At 39.2% G+C, this 15,446-nt stretch overlaps 1 protein-coding gene across 1 annotated transcript; it reads right to left on the bottom strand.

Moving 5' to 3' along the window:
* Positions 1-8,178: 8,178 nt before the first annotated feature.
* On the bottom strand, positions 8,179-13,857 carry LOC118335810 (uncharacterized protein C1orf232). Its single transcript, XM_035672254.1, has 6 exons — positions 13,549-13,857; positions 12,013-12,093; positions 11,658-11,764; positions 10,153-10,473; positions 8,841-8,865; positions 8,179-8,268 (listed from the first exon to the last, which is right to left on the bottom strand). Exons 1-6 carry the CDS (start codon positions 13,627-13,629, stop codon positions 8,179-8,181), a joined length of 705 nt encoding a protein of 234 aa, XP_035528147.1. The 5' UTR covers positions 13,630-13,857.
* Between the last annotated feature and the right edge of the window lie 1,589 nt (positions 13,858-15,446).

Genomic DNA, 15,446 nt, shown 5'->3' on the forward strand with positions numbered 1-15,446 from the left:
AGTAGCGGCTTATAGTCCGGAAATGATGGTATATATGTAATTCCACATGTAAAGTTTGAAAAGAACAAGTTGTGGTTGTATGTGGGGGTAATGTGCCAGTGCCAGACTATTTTGGCTGAGTGACTCTCTGAAGTGTCTACCAAGCTAATTGGCTTCTGGCAAAGAAGAGAACGATATCAATCTTCTCATGTAACAAATAAGTGTATTTTCCAAAATACTGAAAATTCCTTTAACAACTCCGCATAAATAGCCAATGGTGTACAGCAGGCTTCATTTCATCTGATACAGAAAGTTACAAAAGTTGACACCGTTAGACAATATGACAAAAAGACTGCTTTCAGCATATCAAGGTTTTAGATCAAAAGCAACCACAAAGAAATCAATTAAGTATATCTGATGGAAAAACGGCTTCAAAACTAAAGCAAACCCAGTTATCTTAGACTTTGTACTTTCTTTAAAACTCATTAAAACACAATACATGACACATGAGACAAGAGTTTTTGTCCATTCTCCTCAAAAATGTAATTTTGGCAGATACATTTTTTAAATGCCTTCTCAGTGTCTTACTGAAGTCAGTAAGTTCTCACGGTGAGCACTGTGTGTGTATGAGTGTGTTTCTCTTCGGTGTGTGTGTGTGTGTGTGTGTGTTTAGGCTTAAAGGTTGTAACTGCAAGTCGGGCGCAAAAGCAAAGAACAACAACCCTAAACAGCTGTAGCAACAGTAACTTGAGCCTGACAGGGACTCTGTGGAAGGTTAAAGAATCGATTAGCATTCCAGCAACCACAATACCCAAATATACGACCTAAAGATATCACACACACCAGCACTTTTATTGTCTGAACAGCCAGCGGTCCATAACAACAACCTGACAATCCAGCTATGAAAAGCAGTATGATTGATGAAGAACTGTAACCCTCTGGTATATCGCTCCTTTAAAAATAACTCTACAAACTATAATTTCGGAGTCAGAAACATCTCAGCTGCTCGGTTATATTTTCTGTGTCATGTATGGAAATACCAAGGCTCGTGTTCTACAGGCTCAGCGGTCCTCTCGGTAGGTGGCCCCTGTTGTGTGGAAGTGATCAGTGCAGCCAAACAAATACAAACGTGAATCGAGGAAAAACAGCACGCGTGTTGACTGAAAAATTATCGACTTGTGGTCACAATCCTTCTTAGCCCTGAGCTCTTGTTAGATAGTGTCAATCGAAAAATCAATGTATTTACAACCGGCAGACCTACATTTGGAGATGATCAGATTTCAACAGAGATGGAGATGTGTGGCAGTGTGAGTGTGTGTGAGTGTTTCTGTGGTTTGCGTGCCTGTGCCTGTGTGTATTTGTGTTTTTGGTGGGGATGCAGTGTGGCCAGGGGGCGGGGCGCTTAGCAGGGAGATTACCCCTCTGCTGGGAAATAGAGGGGGTATAGGAGGCAGGTTTTCTTTTCTAAGGGGGTCCCAAATCTTTTCCTAAACAGCCACAGGATTACAAAATTGAGATTGAGCCTGTAGATTAAAGGGATGAAACGTCCTGTGAGAACCTCTTTAACGCAAGGTGAGGGACTGAGGATTGTGGGTCTTTGAATAATTCACCTAGTTGCTTCCATTCTGCTCTAAAACACTATAAAACCTCTCATAGAGGCTCTACATCGCCATGCCAGTTAAAAAATTACCACCGCTCTTCTGATTAAAAAGAAAATGAGATTTTATTCATATTTGTGGTAAGTTTTATACGATTTTATGGGAGTAGATCTATCATATAGTATCTCATATGTTGTCATATATGAACACATTTGAGATCCATAACTTCAAAATAGTAACACGTTTGAGGATTAGTCTGAATATTAAGTGACAAGAAAACCTTTTTTAAAAGCAAACCACACTTTCACAGGGATCCGCACATTATCACTTGAGGATTAACAAGGCTAAGGCTGTAAAACAGAGGTCATAATAACCCAGGAGGAGAGTTAGACTTATTTAAAAAATCAAGTCGCCTCCTTCTTATCTCTACAGACATACTGCAAACACTGCAGATTAACTGACGACTGCTTCGGCTATGTGTTTGTTTGGGTGATCTCCTGCTTTTAGCTGATAAAACTATCAGAGTGTTGTCTGGTGCAAAGTTTCAGCTAATCTCTCCCACTCTTCTGCTGCAAAATGACCTCTGCACAGTGACTGCAGGTCTGAAATGTCCAGTCCGTTAAATACAACCACATTACTTAAGGAATATTAGTATAATTACTGTAAACAAGAAGAACCAAAAGATTAGCAGCCTCCAGAGATATTTAATATTGAGTACCCCTGGGTCAACATTTAAGTTAAATATTATAACTAATGGGCGTTGTTTTAATATGCTACATGTTGCACTGTTAATGACGTTGAGCTTAATCTTTGAATGAAAATCAAAAAAGAGATAAGACTAGTTGCTCACAAAAAACACTTTGTGTGTATCCTTGAGGCCTAATAAACATGTTGAATACATTTCCACCCATTTTGGAAGAATCTGTTTGCTAGCTAGCTTTTCTTTGTTGGTGCATTGCTGCAATTCTTTACTAACAAAATGTGGACCCACTTTCTAAAAAATCAACAACTCCCCTTGTGCTTATAACTGAAGATTTTTTTTTGCATTTAGCAGTGAATTTGCAGATTACAACTAACTGAACACAACTCATGTATGTGACGACCTGGGACAATTGAAGTGTGTTAAAGTATGGTGGCCTTATCGACAGCCAGTGTTCGGTTTCGCCGTTATAGGCTACTGGAGGATCATGGCGGCCCAGACTCCATGGAAGGCAGCAAAAACACGATTCCTATTCAGGTGATTATACACTAATGAAAACATACTTCTAAATATTATATTCACATTATATTACACACTGTTACTTCTAATGTCAGGAGTCGTAAATAACATCTCAGTTATATCTCAGATTTGTAGCACATTTACACAATATTTGTGTCTCGTGTAGAGTCTGTAAAGAGGAGGACAGTGATGTATTTTGGTTTGTTGGCTCTTTAGTCCAGCATATTGAATCTGAAACGCTGGCTGTCACCTTTCATTTGAGGGTGTTTGTATTTGCATTAGATGAGTGTAGGAATTGTAATAAATATATTTTTTTGCATAATGTCCCAATTTTAGGAGAAAGAAGTTCATGTCAGACTTCAATGTTAATCCTTTACTGACCCTGTACTGCTGCCATCTTCACTTCCTGCTTGTTTTGAGGAACCTTTCCCTTCAGTCTGGTGTTCTGCAGGTGAAATAATACAGGTTGAACTGAGGTTAGCTGACTTACTTTCTCAGTTAAGAACAAATCTTGGTTGTTTTGTTTTTGTATTCCTAGAATAATTGCTCTGATGCACTTCAAAATGGGAGGCCACGTATAGAGAAGGCTACACTTTTTACCCGTGTGGATGGACACTCTTAGAAGTCAGGTATTTCTAATTTCATAGACATTTCAAATCAAATGTGCTGGAGGGGAGACAAAAAATGTAAAAAGTGTGTCATTCTCTTCTAGTATTTTCCGACTGCACTGTTTGGGCGCGCATGTTTTCCTCAGACTAGTTTCCACATACTTGCCTCAAGCAGGTGTGGCAATAGTAGGCAAGGATCTGAAAAGCCTCAGACAGTGTGTTTTTGTGTACATCCTTGCACCCGCAGGTTGGTTTCCAGATGGGACTGCTGCTGGAGTGTGTGACTCACCATGTCTGTTGAGACTCTCGCCACAGCGTCGTCATACCTGAGCGCTACCAGACATGTCTGTCTCGCTTTCATGTAAGAAATGTGTGTGTGTGGTTTAAAAAAATCATCAAATATCACCTTTCCTGTTTTCTTTTACAGCCCCCTGTTCCATAATTTCACCTGTAAATCTTCTCCCAGCTAACTTCTGATCTCAGATTTTACAGACAAAACAAGCCGGGGGCCGACGACGGAGAGACGACACCTCTGGGCCAAATCTTTACACATGTTTCTCGCTGACTGATGTTATTTCATAAACTTAACAACTTTGAGACCTTGAGCTGTAATCTTGAAGACAAACTTTCCCCGAATTTGGCACAGTCTGGTCATTTTGACTGCATAATTTGTCTTGTGTTGGCCTATAGGAGTCACACAGGGACAGACGCTGGAAATGCAACATCAACTTACAACATAATCATATGGTAGTTTGACCCAAATTCATCAAACTGCACCATGTCTCTAAAATGGCCCCACTGACCTCATGTGATGTTTTTTCATTCTTTTTTCAGCATACCAATTGCCAAAAAATGAGTTTTGTGGATAACCAAATTTCCCTTCAGGGAATCAAGAAAGCATCTATGTGCAATAGAAATCTAATTTTAATTTTCTTGCATGTTTCAGCTTGTCTAAACTTATTTTAAGCTTGCACTTAAAATGTGATATACAAGCTCTGATCAGAGCCACTACATCTTTGTAGTGTTAACCTGTTGCTGTAATTACCATTTATCATTGCTGTACATCATCATAATTACAAAGGTAATCCCAGACAATCATGGATATAAACAGATTTAACTTACTATCTTCTCTAACCATCTCCTGTTCAGAAGAGCCAGCAGAGAGAAGGAAAAGCATTGTGGGTTATGTGCAACAATTAAAGCAGGCTCACACAACTTTGTGGGCTGCTTTTGTTTGAAGTAATTACAGTTTGTGGAACAGAGCCCAGGGCAAGGTGTGAAGCAGTTTAGTCATCAGCAGAAAAAAGAAAGTACTGTGTCTGAATTATCTTTTTTGTGTAGGAGGGGGATGGGGAAATGTTTGTGCTACATGCAGAGCCAAAAGTGAGCCAAATGGCAAAAGGGTAAACACCTGTCTGAAAGGAGTACAAATGATGGAAGAGACACTTTGAAGGCAAGGTGTGAGCATTTGTGCATGAGAGTTGGATTTCATTCTGAGTGAAAAAGGTACAAGGGTTGGTCCAACTGCATTTTTAAAAAGTCACTGACACTGAGTCTGTAAAATTACTCCTGATGTGTGTATGTTTGGGTAAAAATGTAAGTCGTCTGCCAAATGAATGTAATGTATCCCGAGAGTCACGGCACAGTTAGACTGAAATTTGGTCTGACTGTGCCGTGAATGAGATGCCAGTCAAGCACAGCTTTACACAGTCTTGAGATGATGAAAACAACTGTGGGGGTGGACTAAAGGCCTTTAAGAAGACAAAGTAAAGGCTTTAACCCAACTTTTGCCCAGATAAGTGATTTTTAAGATTGTGAAGAAGCTGTTTGAAGACCTACTGTATGCTATTTTTTGGTCACATGATCAGTGTGAAAGGGCGAAAAGTTATTAGACATCCCGACCATAACCACAAAATATGAACGTTAATTTCCATCCAGAAAGCTATTTCATGCATTGATTATCTTTGTAATTGTGCCACAACAGCATGCTGCTCTTTAAAGCTGCAGATACTTTCATATAAACAATGGATCAAATGATTGTAATGTGAAATGAAATGCGCAGTGACAGCACTACAGTTCCCCTCAGCTCTATGGAGCATTTCAAGGAGTACTCAGATTTAGCACTGTACTTCTACTTCTAACATTGTTGGACTCAGAATCCAAATCGATGCAGCGATATGAACTTGACCAGTTCAGTCAGAGATCCAGGTGTGTTATGGTAATAGCAGCCCCAGATTTTTTGTTAACATGTGTTAACATGCGTTGTTCAGTGAAAGTGAAAGTTAGCGACAAAGTTAGTGACTTCCTGGTGAACAAAGTGGAACATTAAGCAGCTAAACACACTAAAAACACTCAGATAATGAACGATAACGTTACTTTGTGCCTGCTGTGTGTATAAATAGGCAGCTGTGGTAATATGTCGGTATTTTGTTTACAGGTTAATCCCCTGCCCTAATGGATAAAAAATCCATTAGGCTAATGCTACTTTAAAGGATCAGTGTGTAAGATTTATTTGTTTCTAATGGTGTAGTTGTATATTGCATCTTTCTCGCTTTACCCTCCCCTTCCAAGTGAAAAGGATAAACTATGGTGGCCAAACAAGCAAAAAAATGTCAAAGGCCCTATCTAGAGCCAGTGTTTGGTTTGTCCATTCTGGGCTTCTGTGGAAACATGGCAGACTCCAAGGAAAATGGTCATTCTAAGGTAACAAAAAAACAATTTTTCTTATTTTCAGGTGACTATAAACTTATGAAAACATAGTCCCCAGTATGCAAGTTTTATTCAAATTCTGTCAATAGATCCTCCTAAATGTTACACACTGGACCTTTAATTTCGTACTCAACAAAAAATAGGTTTGTACAGTACTTAATATCTACTTAAAAGTTAGAATGACTTGGGAAATGTGTTTCTTCTATGATAAGCTCATAATTTCAGAGATCCCAAAGTCACATTTTAAGTGTGACTTGAGACATCTCATCCATCCGGTTTAGTCTTTCTGCACTTCCACCACAGTTTCCCCCCTTTGTTCAAACTGCCAACCATAGCTCTCAGTTTCTAATGCTTTCATGCTCTACAAACCTCATTTCCACTGAGTGTTGCTCACTTGGTGTCATAAAACTGCAATGTGGACCTCAGCACCGCACACAAGCATCAAATAGTCATCAGCTTTCACTCAAAAGAACCACTCTCCTGACCCCCCGAAAAATAAGCTTTTGTGGAATAAATTTACTGGCTCCTGAGCTTGTTTTATGGTCTTTGATACAGAATCTGGGCGAGTTACATAAATATGTCCAAACTCTGAGCATGTCACCGAGTTGTGAGTAGGAGAAAGATCTGTTCTGACTCAAACTGAGACTAACAACTGTGGAAGTCTTGACAAAACTACTGAGACTCACTGACTTTCACAGGATCCACGATGACAGCCTGAAATCTGACTGATACTGGAAACACATGGAAATAATGGAGACTGCTCAGCTAAAAAAAAACATGAACTCCAGCTTCGGGTGCATTTGCTCACGTAATCTCCTCCTTTTATTTGGGTGTAGTTTCAAATTCAAATGGAAATGTCAACAAAGGCCTCTAAATTAAAAAGGAAACAGTATTGTATATGAGGGAAACATGGCAGAGTGTGGGAGGAAATGGGTGTAGATTAGGAAAAAACAGAAAATAAAAGAGGTGAAGGAAAAGAGGGATGAAAGAGGAACGTTTAAATATCACTAACAGGGAATATGACCTGATTTTTAGCTCCATTATAGATGATTCGTTGTATTTAGTGTGTATGTGATAGAAGGGCAGTCAAACAAGATAGAAGAGTAACATTTTACAGTTAAAGGGTAAAGGGAGCCCCCTGCTGGTTAGAGGCACCATAGATTAAAATCACACTGGCATTTCTGTTGATTTTGTCACAAATTAAATGTATGTTAAAGAGCCAAATTACACCTCAGACAAAAGGAAAATGGAAGCCCAGATCAAACTCACGAAAAGCAAAGGGATGAAGGTCTGTTATTACAATGGCCCACTCAACAGTGTCCCCCAAAACAGTCCTAAAGCAAACAAATCCTAAACATAGGTGACCAGTGACCTAGATCCAAATGAAGTATCTTCAGAATAACAAAAAAGACTTGGTGCTTGCAGCTGGTTTCACTCTTCTTCATGCTTCCTCCTTTATAGCACGAAGAGTCAATCAGCTCAGGTGTACCCTGTTTGTCAATCAAAGGCTCCTAAAGACAGCAACAGAAGTAAACTGGAAATTATGTATTTTTCTGATGTGACTGATTTCAAAAATCTTTAACTGAAATGTTACATGTCCCCTTCTTTGGAGAAAACGAAACAAAATCAAATGGTTGTCTGTGTGATGGTGAAAATGTGACTGTCGACTATTCATGCTGTTCATGATTCATGAAAAGCATTTAGAGGCCTTTTGAAAACAAGGGCTACCACTTGTTTCTGAAATGCTCTGTGCTAAATGTCAAGAAGCAAAGCAAATATTTCACAATAAAACCTTTAAAATGCAAAAACCGTCTCAGTATTTTTTCTACCTTTCAGTAAAAGCAAGTTGTGGTTACACTGTTGAAACTGTAGAGCCGTGGTTCTCCATCTTTTTGGTGCCAAGGACCCCCAAATTGATACACATCAGGCTGTACATAACTGTCTATACTGTAGATTGGCAGCTTAACAGTGAAGAGTGTGAAAACTATGAACAGACTGGTCATTATTCTACATTATCTAACTGGAATAACTTCTAGTCAATTAAATAATAGTAAAAATTTAAATATTACCCATTTTTCTGGGGACCACCTGGAGACCCCTCAGTGACCTCTGGGGGTCTCTGGACCCCAGGTTGAGAACCACTGCTGTAGAAACTCTACATATTAGCAACCATAAGAGATATTTTTCTGGAAACACACTAAGTAAATTACAACGTGATGTTTTCTTAATAACTTTCAAGGTTTTAACCAGACTCTATCTATCTAGATTCTCTATAAGACTCTCTATAAGAAGACAACACATGCCTGATCATCCATTAGTCTGTATCACTGTTACTGACATTCACTGTATTTGTTTGGCAGACTGCAAACCTTATGGGGACATAGTTCTGTGATTTCTGTTCAGTGAAGGCAGAAAAATAAGACAGGGAAGGTACAGAAAGTAATACACAAAATGTAACATAACATAAAAAGCATTTTTTTCCCCGTATTGGATTCAAACCAGAATCCTTACCTGATACCCAATCCTAATGATAATACAACAACATCTTTTCACTGAGACAATTAAAAAATGTGATAGTTTCAAACACTAATTACTTAATTTCAGGTTGTCTGATGTCTTTGCATCTGTGGTAAAAATAAATGACAGAGTAAAGCTGCAGAAAATAGTCTAATTTCTATTGTAATTGGCATCTATCTTGATAAAAACATTAACTTTTTCTCTTTCCACTTTTGGAAATGATTTGATTTTCATCCTGTTTGGCAGAAGAAACAAAAATTACATTTGCTCATTCATGCTTTGTCTTTGTTTTAGTGCAGCAGTCTTTATTATAGGATACCAGAAAACAAAACAACAGAATAAAACATACATCAAGATCAAAACCGAAATCTGAGATAAAATGTCACAAAATTAGGAATGTTTAAAAACTCACACTTTGCACATGTCAGTCTCAGTCACAATCAGAAAATTCAAGTCAGTTAAATCATCGTGTCAGTGCACCTGACATTATCTCACCACACACACACATTCATATTTTACACATTTCATATAACTGTGCAGCACATTTACCCTCCCTGATGTCTGAGGAGAGACTTATAAATGCTATAAAGTTATGTAATAGTTATGTTGCACGGCCAAATCTCCTAACTGAAATCCCATGCCCTCTGATCAGGTTAAGTGAGATAATCCTCAACTAATCCAGCTATCACCGCCTTTAATCTCTTAATCTAGTTTTTGCAAAACTACAGATTAGATCAAGGTTGCTGACAGGTGTGAAGGCCCCTTTTTGTGGCTTAAAAACCACTTTGGGAAGGAAGATACCATCATACAACCCCTAAAAAGCGGTCTGTATCGTGTAGCCTATATACCAGGTTCGACGCTGTATAAATCATCTGTTGTATTTACCTTTAACGTACTGATCACCTGTTACAGTGGTGGCTACATGCTGTGTCTCAAGCTGTTAAAGAGACTATTAGCTCTGCAGGCAGATTTGCATAGTACATCCACCTAATCTCCAAAGAAAAATAAATAATATCATAAATTAGAGTAACTCTCTTTTAGTACAATCGATTTTGGAAGGTCCCTTTCATGAAGTAAACTCTAGTAATATTTATGTACTTGGTGTCTCTACATGCACTGTACATACAGGGACAATTTCATTTTCAGGTGTGAAATATGCTCTTCCTTTTTAAGATTTAATTTTAAAAAATCATCTAAAGACTGATTTTTATTTGTGTCCTGAAAATATCTATGTCCTAAATAGGCACATGAGGAAAGTAAAGGTTAAAAAAGATCCTGGTTTATTGGAGCTTTTTTTGGTCATTGTGATGTGGTTGTAAAAAGACATTTTATGGGCATAAGTTCAATAATTCAGAATGTGATAAAAAGGGACGTCTACAATAGCTGTAGTTTAGTTACAGAACATCCTGTGTAAAATATACCCTCCTCCTAAACTTCCTCCACACTCCTACATCTAACCCCGTCATCATATTGTTTATATTCTACAGATTCCTTGTCATGCTAGTTGGTTTTGGTCTTCAGCTCTGCCAGCTTGCTGGTGACAAAGTTCCATTTGAAGGATGTGTCCCCACTCCCTCCTCCAAGCGAGACGTATTTGGAGAAGCTGTTGTTGCTGCTCTGTCCTCCTCCTTCACTCTCTTCTCCTTCAGTAATCTGCCCATCCTGGGTCTCCTCCCCTCCTGCCTGTGTCACCCCCTCCTCACCCTGGCCTGCTGCTGCCTCGTCTGCTGCAGCGGCTGCAGCTTCCGCCTGCTTCTTGGCAGCCCAGTTGGTTGCAAAGCTATCCCAGAATCCTGAGCGCCGAGTGGGTCGAGGAGGCTCCTCCGGCTTTACTGCAAGTGGACTGAGGATTCAGAGAAAGTAGTGGGGTTCATTTTAGGAGTCCAAATATAGGTGGGTGCTATGGCTTAGAATTCAGCACTGTCAACCGACTGGTTTTAGATATTATTCTAGTGCTCTACTCATTAGTTATACTGACTGATAGTGAGCAGATTGCAGTTTAAATCAAACAGGACTCTGAAAACTGGTTAAAAATAAGATTTGAATGTGGGACATACAGTATTACTAGCAGCCCAGTTGATGTTTTAAAGTATTCAACCCTAGTAGCATAAGTTTTTTAAATTAAACAATATTAGACATCTAGATCAGGGGTCCACAAACATATTAATGTCAGGGATCCCCATAATAGATGCACATTAGACCACTCAGAGGGGATTTCTTATTTTTAGGTTTTAACATTTAATAATGTTGTAATAGTCTTAGATTAATCACTATCGATCAATATCAATTACAATTACAATTAAAAAAACTATATATTATTAATAAAAACAGCCAACCGTATATCTTCCCTTGTTCCAACTTTCAAAAAATGTGATAAAAGTTAAAATACTCTATTCGTCCTTTTTCTGGGGACACACTAAAACCCACTTAAGGACCACTGCTGATCCCTGGACCCCAGTTTGAAAACCACTGATCTAGGTTACATATGATTCTTATTTCAAAAACATTTCAGTTACTCTTTCAATGTGTAGTTAGGACCCGCTTTGCATTCACAGACTGACATTTTGGGGAAAATGCATATGCATTCAGTATCACCTTTATGTTACCTAGGACAACGGCAGCTTTTCTTTCCAATTTCCAGTTTCCAAGTTTCTGGCTGTAGCATCATATTTAATGGTGAGTGATGACCAGATTTGCAACAAATCAAAGCTCAAAGTCTTGAGATTATAGTTTTAGTTATATTTTAATCAGACCTCCTTTTTTCAGTTTGTCAGTGAGATAAATTCTGCTATTGAAGTTTATCTACGACATTATTTGGGCTTCACTGAAGTGCTGTTTGATTGAAACTCTAATCTGATCACAGACAGAATTTAGTGAAATTGTGATCTGAATACATATCACACACGGAAAACAATAAAAAATACCCATTAGTTCCACAAAGCAGCACTATTTAACATACACAAACCCCACAGATGGTACAAGGTGCACGAATGACATCCGACCAGGGATACAAAGATTTCCACTCACTGGTCAGCGACAGGCGGGCTCTCAGTCTCCTCTAAAAGCTGGTGTTCATCTTCTTTGTTGAAGAGCGATGATAACCTGTTCCAGCTTTTAGTCCCGGCCCCTTGCATCTGGACACACAACAAACCACACACACAGGGTCAAAGGTCACATACTTTTAGGTGGTTTCAGAGGATTAGTTGAACAATGGTCCTCTTTACTTTAATGATTTTCACCACCACTTATAATGAAATTACTCATTAACAACACTGGTGCAGTCGGGTACAGTTAACCTGTATTTGTCTTCTAAGGTTAACTTTAACGTTTTGTAATATAAAATGTTCCAAAGATTAAGTAAGAGTTGTTAATGTTCACATACTTTTTTGGCCAACTGGGATACAGCGTTGGGTCCCTCGTCCTCCTGCACTGGACTCATCATATCATTCTCCACTTCTGTTACCTGCAATGGACAGATAGACAAAATGGATGCACCACACAGCAATGTCCTGAATTTCTTTCTACCATACTGTCTGATGTTAATACAGATGCTCGAGATTTGTACACATTTGTCGCCATCTAGTGCATATTGTGGATACTACAGCCTGTAGAAAACCCAGTGACAGTGACCATGAAGAAATGTTAATCAAAAAGCCAGATACTACTGTTTTTTATCTTTTCATTACTCAGATTGTTTTTGGTATATGTCAGGACATGAATAGCATTTCCACGTCAGTGTATGTTTTGACAGTCAGAGTTCATTGTAGTAAAATTTTGTTTTCACAAGTACGTGTGGAGCAATGTCGACTCGAATAGCATCGATGACAACTCAGCACATCCATCTAAATGGAAACCATCTCTCCACACAAAGTATTCCCTGTCACCCCATCTAGATGTCTTGGCATTGCGAGAAACCACAGTTTGGTCTCAGTCCACCCCGAGGCTCTGGATATCTGTCCCGTTCCCCCATGTCAGTCAGTCAGTGGAAGGCCAACTAATCCGTTTGTTCAGCTCCCGTGCAGGATCGAGTTTCTCAGCCCTCCAGAGATCTGGGTCAACGCAACACTGTGTCTGTTTCGTTGGTACCAAACTCTGGATGGAGTGCAGGTATTGCAATGATGCTGTGAAAACCAGTGGTTTCGTTTAGTTAAGTGCAGTACGACAATGTAAAAGACTCAGTTAAAACGATTACTGATGCAACAATCATTTTACTGTTGTAGCTGCTTTTAATTACTTTATTTACAGTTTGGTAGTTTAATCCAGTGGTTGGCTCACCTCTAAAGGGTGGCAAGATAAATCTGAGGGGTTGTACCTCTCTGGGTCTCAAACAATTATTCAAATCACCCCATCTGGGAAAGTTACACAGGGAAATGTCTGTAAGAGGTCACCAGGCAAAAAAATGGGGAACCACTGGTTTAATCTTTAACAATGTACTGTGCACTTTTACAAGCTTATCATCATAAAATATTAATTAGTTTCTTTCCATCGCTGATGAAAACTGTGAACATGCCTTATTACGTTGCCTTTGAGTACAGTTACAAGCTGCTTTATTGGTGTTGTGACTACTACTATCTGCTACTGGATTGCATCTTTGACACTGGAAACAGAAGAGTTCAGAGAAGATCTGCATGCAAATATTAACAAACACAGTTTTATCACTTAATAATTCCGTTGGCAGACCTCAAAATCCCCAAAACACACAAGAGGAAGTATTGTTTAAACTTGACTTCTGCCTTAAAGTTCCCATTGCAGCTTAGCAAACTCATCTGATCCTGTGATGAATAAAAAATGATCAGCAAACAAAACCTGGTGACTCTCTGACTTCAACGCCAACAACCACATCAACTTTCTGACACTTTAATACGTACATATGAATCAGTAAGAGGAACAAAGAGGGAAAAAGTTGGAAATTCTATACCTCTTCGGCATTGTCCTCCTCATACTCGGGGTTAAGGGTCTTTAGCACTTTGCTCTTATATACCTTCCACATCGGATTCATAGTTGCACAAAAAGATACTCAGCACTCAGGGAGAGTTCTGTGAAGACCTCTTTATGCCTCTGTGGTCCACCCTCCACCAAGTCTCCACTTCCAGCTTCAGGCTTGTCTCAGTTGGGCCAACTTTGACCTGTTTCCATGCGTAAAGTTCAGCACCAAGGCCTGCACTGTTTCATAGCGTTTGTCCTGTTCAGATTGATGTGTGTCTCGCCGAGCCTGTACGGTTGACAGCTGCTTTCGTCCCCACAGAGTGTCTGAGCAGGTAAAGCTAGGAAGCTGTCCTGTTTGTGCATGCGCCCACGCAGGTGTACACATACACTGTCACACACACACACTCTAAATTCAGCGTCACGGTTCAGAATCCCTGCCTTGGTTACCTGGAAACAGGTGTAGATTTCCTCATGCATATTTCAGAGGGTCTCTTTCCCAGGGCCAGAGGTCCATTGTCAGCCAGTGTTAGTAGACTGGCTCCTGTAACCCTGATACACACACACACACACGCACATTATTGACATTTATGTTCAGATAGTAAACTTATATGGATGATTTTTATGCTACAAAGCTTGAGCAAGTTCATGTGTTTTCATAACTGAAGATGCAACCCTCCATCCAAATTAGCAGTTTCCATCAAAGATGAGTCTGAACTCTTCCTGTACCTTAGCAGAAAGGAAACATGCATCAATTACTTGTAATCTCATCTGTAATCCCCCATCAATTAACTCCACGCACACATTCGTGCCTGCAGTTTATTTTTGGAAGTTTATACCATCTCACCAAACATCCACTGTTACCTGGCCACTTCCTTGCAGGTCCTCCCCCATATTTTCATTGGCTGCTCCAGAATATCAGTCTGATTCAGGTGCACCGCAAGGTTTTTTCAGACTCGTCGCTTGGCAACCCGAGAGGGCCGACGAGTGTCGTGTAGATAGAGAGATTTATAAAGCTTTGATGACTGATTATGTTTCACTAGCGGCCCAAAACAACACAGCCGACTACAGAGATACACCCTGTTTTGCTCATTTGCTCAAACATGTATGCTTATATCTAAGAAACAACTACATTTAATTTTCAACATGTCTAAATTATCTCTTTAATTGCAGTAATGATTAAAGCATTTCAACAACTATATATTGATTATAACAATGGTAATATAACACTTGCTATACATTTATGGAAGCTATCTGGTGTATCCTTGATGATAATCTTGATTATACACCACAGAATTGGATCCAACTAGTCCTACAGCTCTCCTGTTTCTGGTTTTGATTACCATACAGTTGGACAGTAATGAAGCTGTAAGGCTGGACAGATCCATAAGATGACATGAATTATAAATGTAGTTCTATGGACGACACGTCTATGCGCACAGACTGGATGTTGGTTATTTGAAGAGCAGCCAGTTTGGTCGTGGCTGGAGCAGCTCATGTTTCATGAGTGCAAAGGACACACCCAAATATTTAACACACCACACCAAAGCAGTGGATTGTTACAGAGGCAGCACAGCTTCTTTCATGACCAACATGAGTCTTATTATAGACACAAACAGGATTATATAATATAGCTGTAAAATAATAGAACATGTATACCAGTGAATGTTTTATTACTAAAGTAAACATGCATGAGTGAAGTTTTAGAGCATTATGTCTTACAGGAAAGGATCTGGAAATAGTTAAAAAGGTCAAAATCAGACGGGGTTTACACATTAGATCAAATTAGATTCAACTTTATTGTCATTTGCACAGAGTACAAGTATTGAAACGACATAATTTTGCATTAAACCAGAGGTGCAAAAAGCAGTAAAGTGCATATAGATCAAATAT

Source organism: Morone saxatilis, unplaced genomic scaffold (genome assembly GCF_004916995.1).
Source record: "Morone saxatilis isolate NCDOM2014 unplaced genomic scaffold, NCSU_SB_2.0 Contig24, whole genome shotgun sequence".
Taxonomy (NCBI): domain Eukaryota; kingdom Metazoa; phylum Chordata; class Actinopteri; family Moronidae; genus Morone; species Morone saxatilis.